The sequence below is a fragment of the Eucyclogobius newberryi genome, unplaced genomic scaffold (genome assembly GCF_026437365.1).
Source record: "Eucyclogobius newberryi isolate DKJ021-1_F unplaced genomic scaffold, fEucNew1.0.hap1 SCAF_9, whole genome shotgun sequence".
NCBI classification, from domain to species: Eukaryota; Metazoa; Chordata; class Actinopteri; order Gobiiformes; family Gobiidae; genus Eucyclogobius; species Eucyclogobius newberryi.
The window spans coordinates 18,208,877-18,233,242 of NW_027316532.1; the positions used below are offsets into that span (position 1 = coordinate 18,208,877).

General features: G+C 50.7%; 1 protein-coding gene across 1 annotated transcript in view; it reads left to right on the forward strand.

Annotated features, from left to right (window-relative positions):
* Positions 1-24,366, forward strand: part of ptprc (protein tyrosine phosphatase receptor type C) — a 75,206-nt gene that overhangs the window by 12,210 nt on the left and 38,630 nt on the right. The window contains exons 7-21 of the mRNA XM_072438114.1: positions 545-682; positions 810-941; positions 1,014-1,145; positions 1,786-1,932; positions 2,707-2,918; positions 3,695-3,755; positions 4,064-4,172; positions 5,244-5,275; positions 5,378-5,487; positions 6,483-6,573; positions 6,651-6,727; positions 7,376-7,412; positions 7,940-8,037; positions 8,709-8,834; positions 10,344-10,501. Coding sequence (XP_072294215.1) covers positions 545-682; positions 810-941; positions 1,014-1,145; positions 1,786-1,932; positions 2,707-2,918; positions 3,695-3,755; positions 4,064-4,172; positions 5,244-5,275; positions 5,378-5,487; positions 6,483-6,573; positions 6,651-6,727; positions 7,376-7,412; positions 7,940-8,037; positions 8,709-8,834; positions 10,344-10,501 — 1,660 coding nt within the window. The remainder of the gene's footprint in view (positions 1-544; positions 683-809; positions 942-1,013; positions 1,146-1,785; positions 1,933-2,706; positions 2,919-3,694; positions 3,756-4,063; positions 4,173-5,243; positions 5,276-5,377; positions 5,488-6,482; positions 6,574-6,650; positions 6,728-7,375; positions 7,413-7,939; positions 8,038-8,708; positions 8,835-10,343; positions 10,502-24,366) is intronic.

Sequence of the window (24,366 nt, forward strand, 5' to 3'; positions counted from 1 at the left end):
CAATTTTTATTGGCCCTCCAGCTTCCTGCTATTTTGGTCTAAAAAAGAAAAAGTAGTACTTTTTACTGTAAAATTGGAAAAATTCAAGCATTTTGCTGTTATACAACCTAATATTAATGTTCCAAGTCTAATTAAAGGTGTGGAGGCATCGAAACAATGTCAAATGCTAACTATCTAATGATTCACTTTGTTATTCGACAAATTCAACATTGTCTGGTTGTTTGTGGCCCTCTGCTCCGTAGAAGTTTCAAAATGCGGCCCTCGGTGAAAAACGTTTGGACACTGATCGAACAACTGCAGGAAAAAAACAGAAAAAATCCACGTAAAACTTTCCAAAAAACTAAACGAAATCAAAAGTTAAAGTGCTGCATTTAAGTAACATTTTGATTTAGAGGCTTTTGTTTTAACTGTTTAAAAAAAAACAAAAAAACTTCAATACTTGTATTTTAACTTGATTTGGACATTGTTCTTGCTGTTTTCACTCTTTTCTTTGTGAAGAACGGGGTTAAACACAGGTTATGTTTGCATGTTCTGTCTGTTGCAGAAAAGTATTTGGCTGTGGCTGACCTGACGCCGACAGTGACTTACCCCAACGGTTCCTTAAGAGGACACCCTCCAAACATCAGCCTTCAAGTGCCACTTCCTGAAAGATGTAACGCTGACATTGACTACAAATGTACAAGTGAGTTAAGCACGGAAAACTAAACATTATTTAAGTTAACTTTGGCTGTTTGAATCAAACCAAACACACAGATGCAACATTCATTCACAGTTATTATTGTTCATCAACTCTTTCTTCATTTCTCCAGATGGAAACAGCGTTTCTAAGGCTTTGTCTGAACTGGAGCTCTTTAAGAATTACAAATGTGTTGGAGATATAAAGATAAACAATAAAATGCAGACGACCAAAACAAGTCAAGTCTCTGTCGACACGTCATGTGGTATGAACAGCATCTTTACTCTAACTCAACTGTGCCTTTTGGTGATTCAATACAAACTACATGTTTCAACAGATGTTAGTTTGATGTCAGTAAAAGCATTCACCTCTGAGACCTCCATTCGATTAGAATGGACGACCCAAACTAAGAACTGCAACAAAAGTCTCCTCCTGCCTAAACTACATCACAAGTGCAGCTGCTCCACGAGTAAGTATTGGTTAGGGCCCCGTGCAGACTAATTAGTAGTAGGAAAATTGAACATTACCGTTGTAAACGAGCACTTTACATGGGGATGACGACCTTGTTGCCTTGAACCTACTTGAAGTGAAACATATTCATTTGGCGCGATTGGCCCTTATAAAGTGAGAGTACATTTTACATGGGGAGTAAAAGGTTTAGTTTTTTGAAATTTAATGAAATTTGACACAAAATTAAATTTTGCCATCCCGATCAAAAAAGTCAATGAGACCCATGTGATGTTTGTTTTGGCGTAGCCGTAGCAATGAGAGAAGCCTCCTATGTTATTCTAATGTGAAAATTACTTACACTTTATAATTTTACAAACTCCTCCTTGGGCGTTAGCTTGATTAACCTGAAAATTGATGATATTCATCTTCAGGGGTGGACCATCAAAAGTTATCAACATTTTTATTGTAAGAATCACGGTCTCTGTGCGGTAGAGACCAAGAAGTTAAAAAAAAAATCGCCTTTTGTATGGAGACCACAAAATTGAGTTTTACTGCCTTGTAGTCCCAGATATCGCGTGTTAAACAAACTCTTCTCGACTTCAGTGCAGAGCCTTAAGTCCTGTTTGTGGTTGGTACAAAGTAATTGATTGTTTTCACAGGGTCCAATAAGACGGAAGCGGCCTCCACAATATGCTCTGTGGATGGACTGGAGGCATTTACCAACTACAGCTGTAAACTCCAGACCTTCTACAATGACCACCATGTCGAGGCAAAGTTTTACGGAATCATCGAGACTAAGTCTGGAAGTGAGTGAAACGACTGTAGTTCAGACACTTTATTATTTGAATGACTTGTGCTTTACCTGGTTAGAAGAGCGTGTTTCCTGTGCGGCGGAGGTTTAACCTGCTTTGATTCTCATTTGAAAAAGCTCTTCTAAAGCATCGTAAACATGAACGTGTGGCTCCAGTTTCAACAGTTTAAACACCTATACGTCTGTCAACATTTATTCATAAGTCACTGTATCTGCCAGAATAAGACTTTCTCCTACTTCAGTGGAAGAAAATAATTAAACAATATTGTTCATGTTATCAATAAACCAAAACAGTTGTAATGATTACTTTATAATAGTTTACATCATTCTAGTGTTTTTAGAAGAAAACCTGAAATATTGTAGAAAAGGTTTCAAAAGTCGTCCTTTGATGGATCATTCCTGGACAAACGAGGGATCACACCGACCTGGCTCCAAAAGCCTGAAGAAAGTAAGAAAAGAAAAAGAATGAGAGGAAATAGTGTTGAGTTCTAAAAACCTAATCAAAGGTTCATCTAGAGTATTTCACGAGACACAAAACTCTGTCCAGAACTCAGAGATAATTACACACAAGGAGTTTATTTCTGGACAGTTTAAAGCATGATTTAAGAAAGCAAACAGTTCTCACATGTTTTCCTTTGCCATATGATAATAATACTATATGTATATAATACCTAATGTGTAAATTAGAGCAGTTCTGGCTGGTGTTCAGGGTGCGGCTGCTCTGATTTGTCATATCTACTGTAGATGAATGAATTTCACTGTCTTGCAGAGCCTGACAACGTAAAGTCGTTGGTCGCGACCCTGAAAGAACATAACGCATTTAACGTGACCTGCAACGAGCTGAAAACGTTTAAAGGTCCAAGGGGTCGTTACTCTGCCATTCTTAAACTCGATGGAAAGCAAGTAGGCGAAGAGCAAAGAAGTGAGAAATGTCAGTTTGAGTTCCGCGATCTCAAGTACTCAACGACCTACGAACTGGACGTAAGTGCACCTCTTTTGAGTCTGTGTTTTCTTCATCACATCATTGTTTTTGCTTAATATGTCGATATGAAGAATTCATTGGATTTATTTAGTTTTGGACACTTATTTATATTCTAATTCCATGACAAAGTGAATGTTCGTCTGCAACACGTCAAAGACTTAAAAAGAACAACAAAAAACAGACAATAAAGATTTTTGTTTTAGAATCTTGAAAAGTCTAACACAAATGGATGTTCTTAAATGTCGGGGGCACTACACAGATCAACCTTGTTTTGGATCCATTTGAACTGAATAAATTACTCTTATTAAACGTTTTCTCACAATCTAGAAGTTTGGTGGATTGAACCCTGATCAGACCAATGTCGTTCTTAGTGACCGCGAGTGACTGAAGATGACCAGAGCCAGTCAGCTGTACGTCTCCCTATAGACATTAGCATTAGCATTAGACATTAGCTTGGAAAATGAATAATCCAGAGGGTTTTTCCCATCGGCCACGTTCAAGTCAAAGAATCTTCAAAAGTCACTGTTATGTGTGATCATAATCAGCGTGAAGAACTGGCATCTGAGCTAAACGCCGACTAACTTGACATGTTTCTGGTGTGGAGAGCAGAGAAATGACATGGAATAAACATGTTATAAACTTACATTCTGGGATTGTCATTCCGGTCAGCATCGGCTGGTCAAGAAACGGGCAAAGACGGACAATGTTGCATCTCTGAGTGTCCCTGGACTCACTTGTGCCACAGCTAATGATAGTAGTATTCTTTTGTCTTCAGGTGAAAGCCGTCAATGGAGACTATCAGGGCGACTCATCAACAGTGACTGTGATCACCCGCTGTAAGTCTAGTTCATGTTTGACTTGGGAGCACTATTTATTTTGTTATTAATTCTTTTATTAAAATTTATTTATTTGTTTATTTATCTATTTGCAAATCCCTGCTTGGTCTTTCCTACACTTTTTACAAATGCTAAAGACATTAAAAACATCCTCAGCCAGCACTTAAGTCTAGAGATGTGCTTTATTTCAGTGTGTAATGAATGCCACTTGACCCGCGTCTGACCCGCGTCCGACCCGCGTCCGACCCGCGTCCGACCCGCGTCCGACCCGCGTCCGACCCGCGTCTGACCCGCGTCTGTTTCCTCAGTCAATGACAAAGCCCTGATTGGTTTCCTGGTGCTGCTCATCCTCATCACGTCTGTGGCGCTGATGGCCGTTCTCTACAAGATTTACGTCCTGAAGCGCAGAAAGTCACAGTGAGTAACGCCCAAACTCTCAGCTAAAGGTTCAGTGTACTCTGGTCTGCCATTCACTTGTTTCCATGGCGACGTCAGTGCCGTACTCAAGTGCGGCGTGTATGAACTTTGAGTTGTTGACGGGTGTTCGTTTGAAGCATTAGCCCCGCCCCCTCAGTCCTTCCCCCTCTGCACCGCGACCAATCAAGTGTCTAGGTGGTGATTTCCCATGATTATTAGCGAAGAATTCTTTCACTGCCCTGTCAGTGGCTTCCGTATGAGTTAATATATCCGACATATTACAGTCCTGTTGTTTCTCTTTAAACTCATCTTTCTTGCATTTAGTTAGTTTACTTTTGGTAGAAAATGGGTCCAGGACTAGAAAAAAAAAACATATATTAGTGTTTAAAATGACATATAATTGTATATTTAAATTAATTAATCTGGACAATGTTTAAAATTGTTTATGTTGATTTTTCCAGATTAAATATACCATTATATGTCATTTTCTGGCCCTATTTTACATACCGTATTTTCCGGACTATAAGTCGCACATTTTTTCATAGTTTTGGCCGGGATACGACTTATACTCCGGAGCGACTTATATGAGATATTATTTGTTATTTTCACACTGACAACCACAAGAGGGCGCTCTAGACTCTAAGCGACGCAGAAGAAGAATCTGCACTTCCTCTACCTCTGGAGTTTGTGGAGTTGTTTAGAAGTGACACAGAGGAAGAATAATTCAATGGATTTAGTGATTTGTGGTAAAACTGATGCTTTGGTAAACTTGTTAGCATGTTCTTTATGCTATAGTTATCTGAATAACTGTTAATATGTTACGTTAACATACCAGACACTTACCACAGTTCTGTCTGTGCGTCATGTAGCTGAAGGTGTTAGCGTTAGCATACGTACACCTATTCACCATGTTCTCTCATCTGTTATTATTTTAAACTGCATTTTTAGATTAAAAGTCTGGTCTTGGTCTTGGATTTTATCAAATAAATTTCCCCCAAAAATGTGATTCATGCGGTTGTGGTTCTGGTTTAATGGGTTTGTTTGCTGTTACACTCTTTCTTGTCCCCGCAGCCATTTGTCTAATCATCACAAGCTCCGACCCGGTGAGTTTTCCATCCTCTGCCTTTTTGCATCTGAACCTGACAGATTGTAATCGCGTTCATTTATTTACCGGTTCCGTTGTTGCCATGGTTCCCCCTCCACAGTGGAAGAGGAGCGTCTGATGGACGTGGAGCCCATCCAAGCCGACGACCTGCTGGACACCTACAAGAGGAAACTGGCGGACGAGGGACGGCTCTTCCTGGGCGAGTTTCAGGTGATTTTTTCAAAAACTCAATCTGGGATGCACGAGCCCAGTTTAGCCCCCGAGATTTTCAGGGTGTCACAATTGATTTTATCTCATATTATGTGGCGTTTATGTCATGTTTAAGTCGTGTGTCTTCAGTCTTTACAACGACCAGGGCCTATTTTCTCTGAAACGCTTGAGCGAAATGAGCCATGATTCAAACTGAAGCTGTTTCTGAACATTTGGACAAACAAAAAATGCCTGGACTCTTTACTAAGCTGAGACTCTGTAGCTGTGTTCTCTGATGCTTGGTTTATTCTAATAAATCAAATTTCAAATCACACCTGTCTGTGTTAAATATATGACTGAATAAAGCTGGTGTTGAAGGCGGGCTTTTTTGTTTTTTTTGTTTTGACAGTTCCTCTTTCAAAGCTGAAGCTAATTTCTCCCAAAAATAAAAGTCAGGGCATAATCCATTTACAATGTTTGTGAATAATTGTTTTATTTGGGGGTTTGGAGTAAAAACTGACCCCGATTCCTCCAAGAATGAGTGATTTGACAGGATATAGGTGGGTTATAGCTCTATTTTATTTTTTCACATGCCTGGCAGCTCTCTTTAATCAGATGTAGATGGTGGAAGAGATGTTATGCTCGTTGTCTTTATTTTATCTTTAAAGAGGCGTATTGTGTTTTTTTTTTTTGGGTAATGAACTATGACATAAGCAGATTTGTTTTTGTTCATTCTAAACCACAATTAAAACTGAAAACGTCTGAGCTATTGTGAGTCTTAGTTGCAGGTCAGTCTGGGATTAACTCAAACTAATGATGAACTTTGCATAATATCCTCCTTTATCTCTTTTAAACACTCAAAAAGTCAATTTAGAACAATATACTGTTGAGGCTCTTTAAAAGGTATAAAGATCAAACAGTGAAGCTAGAGAAACTTTTGTTGAACGTTGGTTTTGGTAACTTTTGGTAGAGTTCAAATGAGCACAAAAGACATTATAATTGATCTCCTTTTTTAGAGCATCCCGAGAATCTTCTCAAAGTTCACGATGAAGGAAGCCAAGAAAAACTGCAACGCCATCAAGAACCGCTATGTGGACATCCTGCCCTGTGAGCTCGTGTCTTCCGTCTACGTCTATATAAGGTTGTGTGATTTGACTTATTTACGGAACGTCTTACGCTCACAGACGACTACAACCGCGTGCCGCTGACCACGGGAAACGGCGAACAAGGCTGCGACTACATCAACGCCAGCTTCATCGACGTGAGTGTTCGCTTAAAGCCACATTACGTAACTTCTTCTGCGGCTCCAGATAAAACCTTTTCCACTATTCCACACTTTTAACTTGATTGTAAGAACAGATTTTACCCATAGATTCTCAATTCCTTCCTCAAAACGCAGCCGTTTGTCATCTGTAAGGCCTGTACAGGAACCTCTGGCACAACGTTACGCTCAATATTCTTCCATTGAGCTCCATGATCCTAACATTCTTGATTTGAGCTGAGATAAAGTTATTTTTAAGACAAGGTGAATTCCAACCGCCTTTTTCTTTTGAGAACATTTTAATCGGATTCAAGGTTTTCTCTGCCATGCCAAACAAAACTTCGTCAAAATAACCGGTTGGGGATAGAAATTGGAAGAATCTGGGAAAAATAGCTAAATCTGGACAGAACATACATTCTTATAGCTTTAATCTTTTTTATTAAACTGAAACTGAAATATGGGATGAGATTAAATTTTTCCGAGATCTTTCGCTCCGGTGTATATGTTCAAAGCCATACTGTGGGACATTCTAGGCCATTCGCAGGCAGGTGGTAAACCCTTAAACAGAAAGGTTCTTCTGACAAACATTTGTTTGAGCACATTTTAATATTGTTTATTGGATATTTAACACTTGTGTCTTCATCACAGGGATACAAGGAAGCCAAGAAGTACATTGCAGCTCAAGGTGAGGCCATGACAAGGGAACATTTGACCCTAAAGTACTTTCAACAATTGGATTTTTTTGGCCATTTAAATAAAAGCCTTTTATTACACTTCCTCTGTACAGCTAATACTTTTGGGAGTGCCAGCAGATTTAAGTATTTTTCGAAGTTTTATCCTTGGTTCCGTTTTTGCTGATTGAAATACCTGATGCAAACAGCCTCGTCCTTGTTTTTTCTGATATTTTTCAACAAAATTAGCGCAGCAACCAGCCATTATTTTAGCATTCGAAAGATGAAGTCAAACAACAGAAGATAGAAGTCCTGATAGAAGTATATCTGTTGTACATTGAGACAATTAAATACATTATCAATCCAATACAGGTTGAAATATGTACTTGTTTTAGTGTATTAGAAGAAGTGTATTATTGTTGTTCTTTTTTGACATTTTCAGTTAATAATGCCGCTGTCTTTGTTATAAAAAGGTATTTTCGTATGTGTTTTAGAGTCTGTACTGTCCAAATAAAGATTATCAACATTATTTGTGTTGCAGGACCAAAGGAGGAGACGATTACCGATTTCTGGCGAATGGTTTGGGAGCAAAAATCATCTGTCATTGTCATGGTAACGCGCTGCGAGGAGGGAAACCGGGTGAGCTCCATTTATTTATTTTATTTTTAAATTTATGCCAATAATATTTTATATCACAGTTATAAAATTGCTTTAAACTAATCTGATGACTTTGTTTGGAATTGTTTTCATGGGATTCATTAGGTTTTTAGGGGCCATTTTGAATTTTCACATTTTCAAATTTAATTTATTTTTTGTTTTTATTGTTTATTTTAATGGCCGTATTTTTCAGAACTCAGAAACCCAGGAATCCACAAAAAAAAGTTTTTTTTTACTGATGGCAAAAGCAAATATTCATATATTTTTTTACAATAGAAAATTTGACTTTTTCATTTTTTGCTGGTTTCTCACTTGAATAGTGTTCGTTTAACAACAAATAAATGTAATAAAATGTTGCTTTGAGTTAGTAAAGTTTAAGTCAATTTAACAACAAAAATGTATTCAGTCAAAAATATTTTTCTCAATTTATATCTATTTATTCTTAGTTCTTTACGAGAGGCTCTGATGAAAAATGTATAATTAAAATTCATTTGGAGCTTGCATCGCGTTTTTGTAAAAAAAATATCAGTAAATCTAATACTTTTGGTCCTCAGTAATGACTTTTTATAACATATTCATTTTGGTTTTGACCGGTCCGATTACCATGGCGATCAAACTAAATGACCGTTCGTTTGTGTTGCTGTGGTTTCCAGCCCAAGTGTGCAGAGTACTGGCCCAGCGTGGAGCGAGGGGCTGAGATCTTTGAGGAGTTCGTGGTCAAAGTGACCTCCGAGGACCAGTGCCCTGACTACACCATCCGCCACCTCGGCCTGACCAACGTGAGTCCGCACGGCAAACACCGAAACAGCACGGGGGAAATCAGCAAACCTCATCTAAACTTTAGATACCATCGTAGAACATGCAAACGCCACAAGGACAGGCCTCGTGTCGCCGGGCACTCGAACACGGCACCTTCTCGGGAGTTTGAAGCGTCGTTGCGCGATTTATGATCTCAGAAGCGAAGCAGGGTTGGACCTGGTTGGTACTTGGACAGGAGGTACCGCAGTAGAGGAGCAGTGGCTCTAGTGAAAGGTTTCTCAACATAAGCTCCTCCGCAGAGAACGGCAATATTGGCAAACGCTATAATTTATCTCGCAAAACAAACAAAAAACATCGACATCAAGGTTCTCCATCTGATAGAAATGTACTGTTTTTAATGGTTGTCTTAGATCAGGGGTTTCCAAACTTTTTTCACTGAGGGATGCATTTTGAAACTTCTACGGGGCTGAGAGCCAGAAAAAAAAATGTTGAATTTGTTGAATACATTTGACATAGTTTCCATGAGCCGTCACACCTTTAATAATACATAGAACATTAATATTAGGTTGGTATAACATCAAAATGCTTGATTTTTTTAAATTTTACAGTAAAAAGTACAACTTTTTGTTGTTTGGACAAACTTAGCAGGAAGCCGGAGGGCCAACAAAAATTGGTCTGAGGGCCGCTTTTGGCCCCCGGGCCTTAGTTTGGACATGCCTGTCTTAGATGATGAGTTATTGTTGGTTCTAGGTCAGTTTAGCGTAGTTTATTTTCCAAAAGCCCATTGGAAAACAAGCGCAAACATATGACCATTTATCTTAAACATCTGAGCTCTTTGACGAAGCGTTACTGCGTTCAGCGGTTTACTGTCAGTTGTCGCAGAGATAAGAGGGACAGATTTGTGCAAGAAAAACCCGACAAGAAGCTGTAACGTTAGCAAGCTGAAGTAAAAATAGTACGATGTTCTCACAAAACAAATGACAAGCTAACGTTAGCTTTTGAGAAGGCTAAAAAACAACAAAACATACTGTTAAGCTATGAAACGAGAGCAGAATCTGTCATTGTATCACTGGTTACATCAAATTCCCGGATAAAAAACACATGAATGACAGTTGGAACCTCGACTTATCATCCCGGAATCCTAAGTACACAACATTTCTTTACTCGTCCTTCAGCTCCTACATGTTCCCGGGTCAAACTCAAAGACATAGAACCTCCAGCGTGTCTCGTGCCTCCTCTCGATGAAACCACGGCGAGGTCGTAGCAAAGGGTTCGAAACCTTTCAAGAGACGCCAACAAACCACTGCCCCATTTCTGTTACTCACGCTAGACTTTGATCTGAGCTTTGTTTTACCACAATCTCATCTTCTAGAACTGCATCGGGTGAAATTAATTGTCCTTCAGTCTCCACTACATTAAGTCACGAGCTTTAGCCAAAAGAGGTCCATAAGCTTTGAAACGGAATGAGAGACCTTCAACTTCAGGAAGTCTTTATGTTTCTTTGTTTCTTTGTGCCGTGTTCGTTGCAGAAGCGGGAGAAGAACTGCGAGCGTGAGGTGACCCACATCCAGTTCCTGAGCTGGCCCGACCACGGCGTTCCTGGAGAGCCCCACCTGCTGCTCAAGCTGAGGCGGCGCGTCAACGCCTTCAAGAACCTGTTCAGCGGGCCCATCGTGGTGCACTGCAGGTCCGTCTCGCCTTTTTGCCTTTTGTTCCCTGGGGCCGTTTCCTCAGCTTCATCGGGGCCTTCACTCTCTGGAGTTGACAGATGCCTTGGCGTTTCTCTGTAGTATTTGCTAATCCGCATTTTCGACCTCTTTTGGGCAGGTCCTTGTTCACAACTAGTATCGCAAATACTTGTCCGGGCTAAACCAGGACAAGTATATTCCTGGTGTTTCTTGGTGGGAAACGTTCGAGAACCATCGCCTGACAAAAGCATGAATTATCTGGCAACAAACAAATAAAGCATTAGCACACGTATTAGCTTAGCATGTAGCTCCAATAAGTACTATTACACTGTGATTAGCTTAGCATGTAGCTACAATAAGTACTATTACACTGTGATTAGCTTAGCATGTAGCTACAATAAGTACTATTACACAGAGATGAAGTCAACATGTGCACACGTGTGGTTAGATCTGTAGACAAACGCACAAAGAGACAAAACAGCAACGACAAAGCAAGTGAGGCCTCCTCTGCGTCGTGGACACGTAGAGTCCTTTCAGGTTGTCGTCGCCTCCTCTGCGTCGTGAACACATAGAGTCCTCTCAGGTTGTCGTCGCCTCCTCTGCGTCATGAACACGTAGAGTCCTCTTGGGTTGTCGTCGCCTCCTCTGCATCGTGGACACGTAGAGTCCTCTCGGGTTGTCGTCGCCTCTTCTGCGTCGTGAACACATAGAGTCCTCTCAGGTTGTCGTCGCCTCCTCTGCGTCATGAACACGTAGAGTCCTCTCAGGTTGTCGTCGCCTCCTCTGCGTCGTGGACACGTAGAGTCCTTTCAGGTTGTCGTTGCCTCCTCTGCGTCGTGGACACGTAGAGTCCTCTCTGGTTGTCGTCGCCTCCTCTGCGTCGTGGACACGTAGAGTCCTCTCTGGTTGTCGTCGCCTCTTCTGCGTCGTGGACACGTAGAGTCCTCTCTGGTTGTCGTCGCCTCCTCTGCGTCGTGGACACGTAGAGTCCTCTCGGGTTGTCGTCGCCTCCTCTGCGTCGTGGACACGTAGAGTCCTCTCAGGTTGTCGTCGCCTCCTCTGCGTCGTGGACACGTAGAGTCCTTTCAGGTTGTCGTTGCCTCCTCTGCGTCGTGGACACGTAGAGTCCTCTCTGGTTGTCGTCGCCTCCTCTGCGTCGTGGACACGTAGAGTCCTCTCTGGTTGTCGTCGCCTCCTCTGCGTCGTGGACACGTAGAGTCCTCTCTGGTTGTCGTCGCCTCCTCTGCATCGTGGACACGTAGAGTCCTCTCGGGTTGTCCTCGCCTCCTCTGCGTCATGAACACGTAGAGTCCTCTCTGGTTGTCGTCGCCTCCTCTGCGTCGTGGACACGTAGAGTCCTCTCGGGTTGTCGTCGCCTCCTCTGCATCGTGGACACGTAGAGTCCTCTCGGGTTGTCGTCGCCTCCTCTGCGTCATGAACACGTAGAGTCCTCTTGGGTTGTCGTCGCCTCCTCTGCATCGTGGACACGTAGAGTCCTCTCAGGTTGTCGTCGCCTCCTCTGCGTCGTGGACACGTAGAGTCCTTTCAGGTTGTCGTTGCCTCCTCTGCGTCGTGGACACGTAGAGTCCTCTCTGGTTGTCGTCGCCTCCTCGCGTCGTGGACACGTAGAGTCCTCTCTGGTTGTCGTTGCCTCCTCTGCGTCGTGGACACGTAGAGTCCTCTCTGGTTGTCGTCGCCTCCTCGCGTCGTGGACACGTAGAGTCCTCTCGGGTTGTCGTCGCCTCCTCTGCATCGTGGACACATAGAGTCCTCTCGGGTTGTCCTCGCCTCCTCTGCGTCATGAACACGTAGAGTCCTCTCGGGTTGTTGTTGCCTCCTCTGCGTCGTGGACACGTAGAGTCCTCTCAGGTTGTCGTCGCCTCCTCTGCGTCGTGGACACGTAGAGTCCTTTCAGGTTGTCGTCGCCTCCTCTGCGTCGTGGACACGTAGAGTCCTCTCTGGTGGTCGTCGCCTCCTCTGCGTCGTGGACACGTAGAGTCCTCTCTGGTTGTCGTCTCCTCCTCTGCCTCGTGGACACGTAGAGTCCTCTCTGGTTGTCGTCGCCTCCTCTGCGTCGTGGACATGTAGAGTCCTCTCGGGTTGTCGTCGCCTCCTCTGCATCGTGGACACGTAGAGTCCTCTCAGGTTGTCGTCGCCTCCTCTGCGTCGTGGACACATAGAGTCCTCTCGGGTTGTCGTCGCCTCGTCTGCGTCGTGGACACGTAGAGTCCTCTCGGGTTGTTGTTGCCTCCTCTGCGTCGTGGACACGTAGAGTCCTCTCAGGTTGTCGTCGCCTCCTCTGCGTCGTGGACACGTAGAGTCCTCTCTGGTGGTCGTCGCCTCCTCTGCGTCGTGGACACGTAGAGTCCTCTCTGGTTGTCGTCGCCTCCTCTGCCTCGTGGACACGTAGAGTCCTCTCTGGTTGTCGTCGCCTCCTCTGCGTCGTGGACATGTAGAGTCCTCTCGGGTTGTTGTCGTCGCCTCCTCTGCGTCGTGGACACGTAGAGTCCTCTCGGGTTGTCGTCGCCTCCTCTACGCCGTGGACACGTAAAATCCTCTCAGGTTGTCGTCGCCTCCTCTGCGTCATGAACACGTAGAGTCCTCTCAGGTTGTCGTCGCCTCCTCTGCGTCGTGGACACGTAGAGTCCTTTCAGGTTGTCGTTGCCTCCTCTGCGTCGTGGACACGTAGAGTCCTCTCTGGTTGTCGTCGCCTCCTCTGCGTCGTGGACACGTAGAGTCCTCTCTGGTTGTCGTCGCCTCCTCTGCGTCGTGGACACGTAGAGTCCTCTCTGGTTGTCGTCGCCTCCTCTGCATCGTGGACACGTAGAGTCCTCTCGGGTTGTCGTCGCCTCCTCTGCGTCGTGGACACGTAGAGTCCTCTCAGGTTGTCGTCGCCTCCTCTGCGTCGTGGACACGTAGAGTCCTTTCAGGTTGTCGTTTCCTCCTCTGAGTCGTGGACACGTAGAGTCCTCTCTGGTTGTCGTCGCCTCCTCTGCGTCGTGGACACGTAGAGTCCTCTCTGGTTGTCGTCGCCTCCTCTGCGTCGTGGACACGTAGAGTCCTTTCAGGTTGTCGTTGCCTCCTCTGCGTCGTGGACACGTAGAGTCCTCTCTGGTTGTCGTCGCCTCCTCTGCGTCGTGGACACGTAGAGTCCTCTCTGGTTGTCGTCGCCTCCTCTGCGTCGTGGACACGTAGAGTCCTCTCTGGTTGTCGTCGCCTCCTCTGCGTCGTGGACACGTAGAGTCCTCTCTGGTTGTCGTCGCCTCCTCTGCATCGTGGACACGTAGAGTCCTCTCGGGTTGTCCTCGCCTCCTCTGTGTCGTGGACACGTAGAGTCCTCTCGGGTTGTCACCGCCTCCTCTGCATCGTGGACACGTAGAGTCCTCTCGGGTTGTCGTCGCCTCCTCTGCGTCATGAACACGTAGAGTCCTCTCGGGTTGTCGTCGCCTCCTCTGCATCGTGGACACGTAGAGTCCTCTCAGGTTGTCGTCGCCTCCTCTGCGTCGTGGACACGTAGAGTCCTCTCAGGTTGTCGTCGCCTCCTCTGCGTCGTGGACACGTCGAGTCCTCTGGTTGTCGTCTCCTCCTCTGCCTCGTGGACACGTAGAGTCCTCTCTGGTTGTCGTCGCCTCCTCTGCGTCGTGGACATGTAGAGTCCTCTCGGGTTGTCGTCGCCTCCCCTGCATCGTGGACACGTAGAGTCCTCTCAGGTTGTCGTCGCCTCCTCTGCGTCGTGGACACATAGAGTCCTCTCGGGTTGTCGTCGCCTCGTCTGCGTCGTGGACACGTAGAGTCCTCTCGGGTTGTTGTTGCCTCCTCTGCGTCGTGGACACGTAGAGTCCTCTCAGGTTGTCGTCGCCTCCTCTGCGTCGTGGACACGTAGAGTCCTCTCTGGTGGTCGTCGCCTCCTCTGCGTCGTGGACACGTAGAGTCCTCTCTGGTTGTCGTCGCCTCCTCTGCCTCGTGGACACGTAGAGTCCTCTCTGGTTGTCGTCGCCTCCTCTGCGTCGTGGACATGTAGAGTCCTCTCGGGTTGTTGTCGTCACCTCCTCTGCGTCGTGGACACGTAGAGTCCTCTCGGGTTGTCGTCGCCTCCTCTACGTCGTGGACACGTAGAATCCTCTCTGGTGGTCGTCGCCTCCTCTGCGTCGTGGACACGTAGAGTCCTCTCTGGTTGTCGTCGCCTCCTCTGCATCGTGGACACGTAGAGTCCTCTCGGGTTGTTGTCGTCGCCTCCTCTGCGTCGTGGACACGTAGAGTCCTCTCGGGTTGTCGTCGCCTCCTCTACGTCGTGGACACGTAAAATCCTCTCAGGTTGTCGTCGCCTCCTCTGCGTCATGAACACGTAGAGTCCTCTCAGGTTGTCGTCGCCTCCTCTGCGTCGTGGACACGTAGAGTCCTTTCAGGTTGTCGTTGCCTCCTCTGCGTCGTGGACACGTAGAGTCCTCTCTGGTTGTCGTCGCCTCCTCTGCGTCGTGGACACGTAGAGTCCTCTCTGGTTGTCGTCGCCTCCTCTGCATCGTGGACATGTAGAGTCCTCTCGGGTTGTTGTCGTCGCCTCCTCTGCGTCGTGGACACGTAGAGTCCTCTCGGGTTGTCGTCGCCTCCTCTACGTCGTGGACACGTAAAGTCCTCTCAGGTTGTCGTCGCCTCCTCTGCGTCGTGGACACGTAGAGTCCTGCGTCGTGGACACGTAGAGTCCTCTCGGGTTGTCGTCGCCTCCTCTACGTCGTGGACACGTAGAGTCCTCTCGGGTTGTCGTCGCCTCCTCTGCGTCGTGGACAGGTAGCGTCCTCTCGGGTTGTCATCGCCTCCTCTACGTCGTGGACACGTAGAGTCCTCTCGGGTTGTTGTCGCCTCCTCTACGTCGTGGACACGTAGAGTCCTGCGTCGTGGACACGTAGAGTCCTCTCGGGTTGTCGTCGCCTCGTCTGCGTCGTGGACACGTAGAGTCCTCTCGGGTTGTTGTCGCCTCCTCTGCGTCGTGGACACGTAGAGTCCTCTCTGGTTGTCGTCGCCTCCTCTGCGTCGTGGACATGTAGAGTCCTCTCGGGTTGTCGTCGCCTCCCCTGCATCGTGGACACGTAGAGTCCTCTCAGGTTGTCGTCGCCTCCTCTGCGTCGTGGACACATAGAGTCCTCTCGGGTTGTCGTCGCCTCGTCTGCGTCGTGGACACGTAGAGTCCTCTCGGGTTGTTGTTGCCTCCTCTGCGTCGTGGACACGTAGAGTCCTCTCAGGTTGTCGTCGCCTCCTCTGCGTCGTGGACACGTAGAGTCCTCTCTGGTGGTCGTCGCCTCCTCTGCGTCGTGGACACGTAGAGTCCTCTCTGGTTGTCGTCGCCTCCTCTGCCTCGTGGACACGTAGAGTCCTCTCTGGTTGTCGTCGCCTCCTCTGCGTCGTGGACATGTAGAGTCCTCTCGGGTTGTTGTCGTCACCTCCTCTGCGTCGTGGACACGTAGAGTCCTCTCGGGTTGTCGTCGCCTCCTCTACGTCGTGGACACGTAGAATCCTCTCTGGTGGTCGTCGCCTCCTCTGCGTCGTGGACACGTAGAGTCCTCTCTGGTTGTCGTCGCCTCCTCTGCATCGTGGACACGTAGAGTCCTCTCGGGTTGTTGTCGTCGCCTCCTCTGCGTCGTGGACACGTAGAGTCCTCTCGGGTTGTCGTCGCCTCCTCTACGTCGTGGACACGTAAAATCCTCTCAGGTTGTCGTCGCCTCCTCTGCGTCATGAACACGTAGAGTCCTCTCAGGTTGTCGTCGCCTCCTCTGCGTCGTGGACACGTAGAGTCCTTTCAGGTTGTCGTTGCCTCCTCTGCGTCGTGGACACGTAGAGTCCTCTCTGGTTGTCGTCGCCTCCTCTGCGTCGTGGACACGTAGAGTCCTCTCTGGTTGTCGTCGCCTCCTCTGCATCGTGGACATGTAGAGTCCTCTCGGGTTGTTGTCGTCGCCTCCTCTGCGTCGTGGACACGTAGAGTCCTCTCGGGTTGTCGTCGCCTCCTCTACGTCGTGGACACGTAAAATCCTCTCAGGTTGTCGTCGCCTCCTCTGCGTCGTGGACACGTAGAGTCCTGCGTCGTGGACACGTAGAGTCCTCTCGGGTTGTCGTCGCCTCCTCTACGTCGTGGACACGTAGAGTCCTCTCGGGTTGTCGTCGCCTCCTCTGCGTCGTGGACACGTAGCGTCCTCTCGGGTTGTCATCGCCTCCTCTACGTCGTGGACACGTAGAGTCCCCTCTGGTTGTTGTCACCTCCTCTACGTCGTGGACACGTAGAGTCCTGCGTCGTGGACACGTAGAGTCCTCTCGGGTTGTCGTCGCCTCGTCTGCGTCGTGGACACGTAGAGTCCTCTCGGGTTGTTGTCGCCTCCTCTGCGTCGTGGACACGTAGAGTCCTCTCAGGTTGTCGTCGCCTCCTCTGCGTCGTGGACACGTAGAGTACTTTCAGGTTGTCGTTGCCTCCTCTGCGTCTTGGACACGTAGAGTCCTCTCTGGTTGTCGTCGCCTCCTCTGCGTCGTGGACACGTAGAGTCCTCTCTGGTTGTCGTCGCCTCCTCTGCGTCGTGGACACGTAGAGTCCTCTCGGGTTGTCGTCGCCTCCTCTGCATCGTGGACACGTAGAGTCCTCTCAGGCTGTGGTCGCCTCCTCTGCGTCGTGGACACATAGAGTCCTCTCGGGTTGTCGTCGCCTCGTCTGCGTCGTGGACACGTAGAGTCCTATCGGGTTGTTGTTGCCTCCTCTGCGTCGTGGACACGTAGAGTCCTCTTTGGTTGTCGTCGCCTCCTCTGCGTCGTGGACACGTAGAGTCCTCTCGGGTTGTCGTCGCCTCCTCTGCATCGTGGACACGTAGAGTCCTCTCAGGCTGTCGTCGCCTCCTCTGCGTCGTGGACACATGGAGTCCTCTCGGGTTGTCGTCGCCTCGTCTGCGTCGTGGACACGTAGAGTCCTCTCGGGTTGTTGTTGCCTCCTCTGCGTCGTGGACACGTAGAGTCCTCTCAGGTTGTCGTCGCCTCCTCTGCGTCGTGGACACGTAGAGTCCTTTCAGGTTGTCGTCGCCTCCTCTGCGTCGTGGACACGTAGAGTCCTCTCTGGTGGTCGTCGCCTCCTCTGCGTCGTGGACATGTAGTGTCATCTCTGGTTGTCGTCTCTTCCTCTGCCTCGTGGACACGTAGAGTCCTCTCTGGTTGTCGTCGCCTTCTCTGCGTCGTGGACATGTAGAGTCCTATTGGGTTGTTGTCGTCGCCTCCTCTGCGTCGTGGACACGTAGAGTCCTCTCGGGTTGTCGTCGCCTCCTCTACGTCGTGGACACGTAGAATCCTCTCGGGTTATCGTCGCCTCCTCTGCGTCGTGGACACGTAGAGTCCTCTCGGGTTGTCGTCGCCTCCTCTACGTCGTGGACACGTAGAGTCCTCTCTGGTTGTCGTCGCCTTCTCTGCGTCGTGGACACGTAGAGTCCTCTCGGGTTGTCGTCGCCTCCTCTGCATCGTGGACACATAGAGTCCTCTCAGGTTGTCGTCGCCTCCTCTGCGTCGTGGACACATAGAGTCCTCTCGGGTTGTCGTCGCCTCGTCTGCGTCGTGAACACGTAGAGTCCTCTCGGTTTGTTGTTGCCTCCTCTGCGTCGTGGACACGTTGAGTTCTCTCAGGTTGTCGTCGCCTCCTCTGCGTCGTGGACACGTAGAGTCCTCTCTGGTGGTCGTCGCCTCCTCTGCGTCGTGGACACGTAGAGTCCTCTCTTGTTGTCGTCTCCTCCTCTGCCTCGTGGACACGTAGAGTCCTCTCTGGTTGTCGTCGTCTCCTCTGCGTCGTGGACATGTAGAGTCCTCTCGGGTTGTTGTCGTCGCCTCCTCTGCGTCGTGGACACGTAGAGTCCTCTCGGGTTGTCGTCGCCTCCTCTACGTCGTGGACACGTAAAATCCTCTCGGGTTGTCGTCGCCTCCTCTGCTTCGTGGACACGTAGAGTCCTGCGTCGTGGACACGTAGAGTCCTCTCGGGTTGTCGTCGCCTCCTCTACGTCGTGGACACGTAGAGTCCTCTCGGGTTGTCGTCGCCTCCTCTGCGTCGTGGACACGTAGCGTCCTCTCGGGTTGTCATCGCCTCCTCTACGTCGTGGACACGTAGAGTCCTCTCGGGTTGTTGTCGCCTCCTCTACGTCGTGGACACGTAGAGTTCTCTCGGGTTGTCGTCGCCTCGTCTGCGTCGTGGACACGTAGAGTCCTCTCGGGTTGTTGTTGCCTCCTCTGCGTCGTCGTCACGTAGAGTCCTCTCAGGTTGTCGTCGCCTCCTCTGCGTCGTGGACACGTAGAGTACTTTCAGGTTGTCGTTGCCTCCTCTGCGTCGTGGACACGTAGAGTCCTCTCTGGTTGTCGTCGCCTCCTCTGCGTCGTGGACACGTAGAGTCCTCTCTGGTTGTCGTCGCCTCCTCTGCGTCGTGGACATGTAGAGTCCTCTCAGGCTGTCGTCGCCTCCTCTGCGTCGTGGACACATAGAGTCCTCTCGGGTTGTCGTCGCCTCCTCTGCATCGTGGACACGTAGAGTCCTCTCAGGCTGTCGTCGCCTCCTCTGCGTCGTGGACACATAGAGTCCTCTCGGGTTGTCGTCGCCTCGTCTGCGTCGTGGACACGTAGAGTCCTCTTGGGTTGTCGTCGCCTCGTCTGCGTCGTGGACACGTAGAGTCCTCTCGGGTTGTTGTTGCCTCCTCTGCGTCGTGGACAAGTAGAGTCCTCTTTGGTTGTCGTCGCCTCCTCTGCGTCGTGGACACGTAGAGTCCTCTCGGGTTGTCGTCGCCTCCTCTGCATTGTGGACACGTAGAGTCCTCTCAGGCTGTCGTCGCCTCCTCTGCGTCGTGGACACATAGAGTCCTTTCGGGTTGTCGTCGCCTCGTCTGCGTCGTGGACACGTAGAGTCCTCTCAGGTTGTCGTCGCCTCCTCTGCGTCGTGGACACGTAGAGTCCTTTCAGGTTGTCGTTGCCTCCTCTGCGTCGTGGACATGTAGAGTCCTCTCTGGTTGTCGTCGCCTCCTCTGCGTCGTGGACACGTAGAGTCCTCTCTGGTTGTCGTCGCCTCCTCTGCGTCGTGGACACGTAGAGTCCTCTCGGGTTTTCGTCGCCTCCTCTGCATCGTGGAAACGTAGAGTCCTCTCAGGTTGTCGTCGCCTCCTCTGCGTCGTGGACACATAGAGTCCTCTCGGGTTGTCGTCGCCTCGTCTGCGTCGTGGACACGTAGAGTCCTCTCAGGTTGTCGTCGCCTCCTCTGCGTCGTGGACACGTAGAGTCCTTTCAGGTTGTCGTTGCCTCCTCTGCATCGTGGACATGTAGAGTCCTCTCTGGTTGTCGTCGCCTCCTCTGCGTCGTGGACACGTAGAGTCCTCTCTGGTTGTCGTCGCCTCCTCTGCGTCGTGGACACGTAGAGTCCTCTCGGGTTGTCGTCGCCTCCTCTGCATCGTGGAAACGTAGAGTCCTCTCAGGTTGTCGTCGCTTCCTCTGCGTCGTGGACACAGAGTCCTCTCGGGTTGTCGTCGCCTCCTCTGCGTCGTGGACACGTAGAGTCCTCTCTGGTGGTCGTCGCCTCCTCTGCGTCGTGGACACGTAGAGTCCTCTCTGGTTGTCGTCTCCTCCTCTGCCTCGTGGACACGTAGAGTCCTCTCTGGTTGTCGTCGCCTCCTCTGCGTCGTGGACATGTAGAGTCCTCTCGGGTTGTTGTCGTCGCCTCCTCTGCGTCGTGGACACGTAGAGTCCTCTCGGGTTGTCGTTGCCTCCTCTACGTCGTGGACACGTAGAATCCTCTCGGGTTGTCGTCGCCTCCTCTGCGTCGTGGACACGTAGAGTCCTCTCGGGTTGTCGTCGCCTCCTCTACGTCGTGGACACGTAGAGTCCTCTCTGGTTGTCGTCGCCTCCTCTGCGTCGTGGACACGTAGAGTCCTCTCGGGTTGTCGTCGCCTCCTCTGCATCGTGGACACGTAGAGTCCTCTCAGGTTGTCGTCGCCTCCTCTGCGTCGTGGACACATAGAGTTCTCTCGGGTTGTCGTCGCCTCGTCTGCGTCGTGGACACGTAGAGTCCTCTCGGGTTGTTGTTGCCTCCTCTGCGTCGTGGACACGTAGAGTCCTCTCAGGTTGTCGTCGCCTCCTCTGCGTCGTGGACACGTAGAGTCCTTTCAGGTTGTCGTCGCCTCCTCTGCGTCGTGGACACGTAGAGTCCTCTCTGGTGGTCGTCGCCTCCTCTGCGTCGTGGACACGTAGAGTCCTCTCTGGTTGTCGTCTCCTCCTCTGCCTCGTGGACACGTAGAGTCCTCTCTGGTTGTCGTCGCCTCCTCTGCGTCGTGGACACGTAGAGTCCTCTCGGGTTGTTGTCGTCGCCTCCTCTGCGTCGTGGACACGTAGAGTCCTCTCTGGTTGTCGTCGCCTCCTCTGCGTCGTGGACACGTAGAGTCCTCTCTGGTTGTCGTCGCCTCCTCTGCGTCGTGGACACGTAGAGTCCTCTCGGGTTGTTGTCGTCGCCTCCTCTGCGTCGTGGACACGTAGAGTCCTCTCAGGCTGTCGTCGCCTCCTCTGCGTCGTGGACACATAGAGTCCTCTCGGGTTGTCGTCGCCTCGTCTGCGTCGTGGACACGTAGAGTCCTCTTGGGTTGTCGTCGCCTCGTCTGCGTCGTGGACACGTAGAGTCCTCTCGGGTTGTTGTTCCCTCCTCTGCGTCGTGGACACATAGAGTCCTCTTTGGTTGTCGTCGCCTCCTCTGCGTCGTGGACACGTAGAGTCCTCTCGGGTTGTCGTCGCCTCCTCTGCATCGTGGACACGTAGAGTCCTCTCAGGCTGTCGTCGCCTCCTCTGCGTCGTGGACACATAGAGTCGTCTCGGGTTGTCGTCGCCTCGTCTGCGTCGTGGACACGTAGAGTCCTTTCAGGTTGTCGTCGGCACCTCTGCGTTGTGGACACGTAGAGTCCTCTCTGGAAGTCGTCGCTTCCTCTGCGTCGTGGACACGTAGAGTCCTCTCTGGTTGTCGTCTCCTCCTCTGCCTCGTGGACACGTAGAGTCCTCTCTGGTTGTCGTCGCCTCCTCTGCATCGTGGACATGTAGAGTCCTCTCGGGTTGTTGTCGTCGCCTCCTCTGCGTCGTGGACACGTAGAGTCCTCTCGGGTTGTCGTCGCCTCCTCTACGTCTTGGACACGTAGAATCCTCTCGGGTTGTCGTCGCCTCCTCTGCGTCGTGGACACGTAGCGTCCTCTCGGGTTGTCATCGCCTCCTCTACGTCGTGGACACGTAGAGTCCCCTCAGGTTGTGTTCGCCTCCTCTACGTCGTGGACACGTAGAGTCCTGCGTCGTGGACACGTAGAGTTCTCTCGGGTTGTTGTCGCCTCCTCTGCGTCGTGGACACGTAGAGTCCTGCGTCGTGGACACGTAGAGTCCTCTCGGGTTGTCGTCGCCTCCTCTGCGTCGTGGACACGTAGAGTCCTCTCTGGTTGTCGTCTCCTCCTCTGCCTCGTGGACACGTAGAGTCCTCTCTGGTTGTCGTCGCCTCCTCTGCGTCGTGGACATGTAGAGTCCTCTCGGGTTGTTGTCGTCGCCTCCTCTGGGTCGTGGACACGTAGAGTCCTCTCGGGTTGTCGTCGCCTCCTCTACGTCGTGGACATGTAGAATCCTCTCGGGTTGTCGTCGCCTCCTCTGCGTCGTGGACACGTAGAGTCCTCTCGGGTTGTCGTCGCCTCCTCTACGTCGTGGACACGTAGAGTCCTCTCTGGTTGTCGTCGCCTCCTCTGCGTCGTGGACACGTAGAGTCCTCTCGGGTTGTCGTCGCCTCCTCTGCATCGTGGACACGTAGAGTCCTCTCAGGTTGTCGTCGCCTCCTCTGCGTCGTGGACACATAGAGTCCTCTCGGGTTGTCGTCGCCTCGTCTGCGTCGTGGACACGTAGAGTCCTCTCGGGTTGTTGTTGCCTCCTCTGCGTCGTGGACACGTAGAGTCCTCTCAGGTTGTCGTCGCCTCCTCTGCGTCGTGGACACGTAGAGTCCTTTCAGGTTGTCGTCGCCTCCTCTGCGTCGTGGACACGTAGAGTCCTCTCTGGTTGACGTCGCCTCCTCTGCGTCGTGGACATGTAGAGTCCTCTCGGGTTGTTGTCGTCGCCTCCTCTGCCTCGTGGACACGTAGAGTCCTCTCTGGTTGTCGTCGCCTCCTCTGCGTCGTGGACATGTAGAGTCCTCTCGGGTTGTTGTCGTCCCCTCCTCTGCGTCGTGGACACGTAGAGTCCTCTCGGGTTGTCGTCGCCTCCTCTACGTCGTGGACACGTAGAATCCTCTCGGGTTGTCGTCGCCTCCTCTGCGTCGTGGACAAGTAGAGTCCTGCGTCGTGGACACGTAGAGTCCTCTCGGGTTGTCGTCGCCTCCTCTACGTCGTGGACACGTAGAGTCCTCTCGGGTTGTCGTCGCCTCCTCTGCGTCGTGGACACGTAGCGTCCTCTCGGGTTGTCATCGCCTCCTCTACGTCGTGGACACGTAGAGTTCTCTCGGGTTGTTGTCGCCTCCTCTGCGTCGTGGACACGTAGAGTCCTGCGTCGTGGACACGTAGAGTCCTCTCGGGTTGTCGTCGCCTCCTCTGCATCGTGGACATGTAGAGTCCTCTCGGGTTGTTGTCGTCGCCTCCTCTGCGTCGTGGACACGTAGAGTCCTCTCGGGTTGTCGTCGCCTCCTCTACGTCGTGGACACGTAGAATCCTCTCGGGTTGTCGTCGCCTCCTCTGCGTCGTGGACAAGTAGAGTCCTGCGTCGTGGACACGTAGAGTCCTCTCGGGTTGTCGTCGCCTCCTCTGCGTCGTGGACACGTAGCGTCCTCTCGGGTTGTGTTCGCCTCCTCTACGTCGTGGACACGTAGAGTCCTGCGTCGTGGACACGTAGAGTTCTCTCGGGTTGTTGTCGCCTCCTCTGCGTCGTGGACACGTAAAGTCCTGCGTCGTGGACACGTAGAGTCCTCTCGGGTTGTCGTCGCCTCCTCTGCGTCGTGGACACGTAGAGTCCTCTCTGGTTGTCGTCTCCTCCTCTGCCTCGTGGACACGTAGAGTCCTCTCTGGTTGTCGTCGCCTCCTCTGTGTCGTGGACATGTAGAGTCCTCTCGAGTTGTTGTCATCGCCTCCTCTGGGTCGTGGACACGTAGAGTCCTCTCGGGTTGTCGTCGCCTCCTCTACGTCGTGGACACGTAGAATCCTCTCGGGTTGTCGTCGCCTCCTCTGCGTCGTGGACACGTAGAGTCCTCTCGCGTTGTCGTCGCCTCCTCTGCATCGTGGACACGTAGAGTCCTCTCAGGTTGTCGTCGCCTCCTCTGCGTCGTGGACACATAGAGTCCTCTCGGGTTGTCGTCGCCTCGTCTGCGTCGTGGACACGTAGAGTCCTCTCGGGTTGTTGTTGCCTCCTCTGCGTCGTGGACACGTAGAGTCCTCTCAGGTTGTCGTCGCCTCCTCTGCGTCGTGGACACGTAGAGTCCTTTCAGGTTGTCGTCGCCTCCTCTGCGTCGTGGACACGTAGAGTCCTCTCTGGTTGTCGTCGCCTCCTCTGCGTCGTGGACATGTAGAGTCCTCTCGGGTTGTTGTCGTCGCCTCCTCTGCCTCGTGGACACGTAGAGTCCTCTCTGGTTGTCGTCGCCTCCTCTGCGTCGTGGACATGTAGAGTCCTCTCGGGTTGTTGTCGTCGCCTCCTCTGCGTCGTGGACACGTAGAGTCCTCTCGGGTTGTCGTCGCCTCCTCTACGTCGTGGACACGTAGAATCCTCTCGGGTTGTCGTCGCCTCCTCTGCGTCGTGGACAAGTAGAGTCCTGCGTCGTGGACACGTAGAGTCCTCTCGGGTTGTCGTCGCCTCCTCTACGTCGTGGACACGTAGAGTCCTCTCGGGT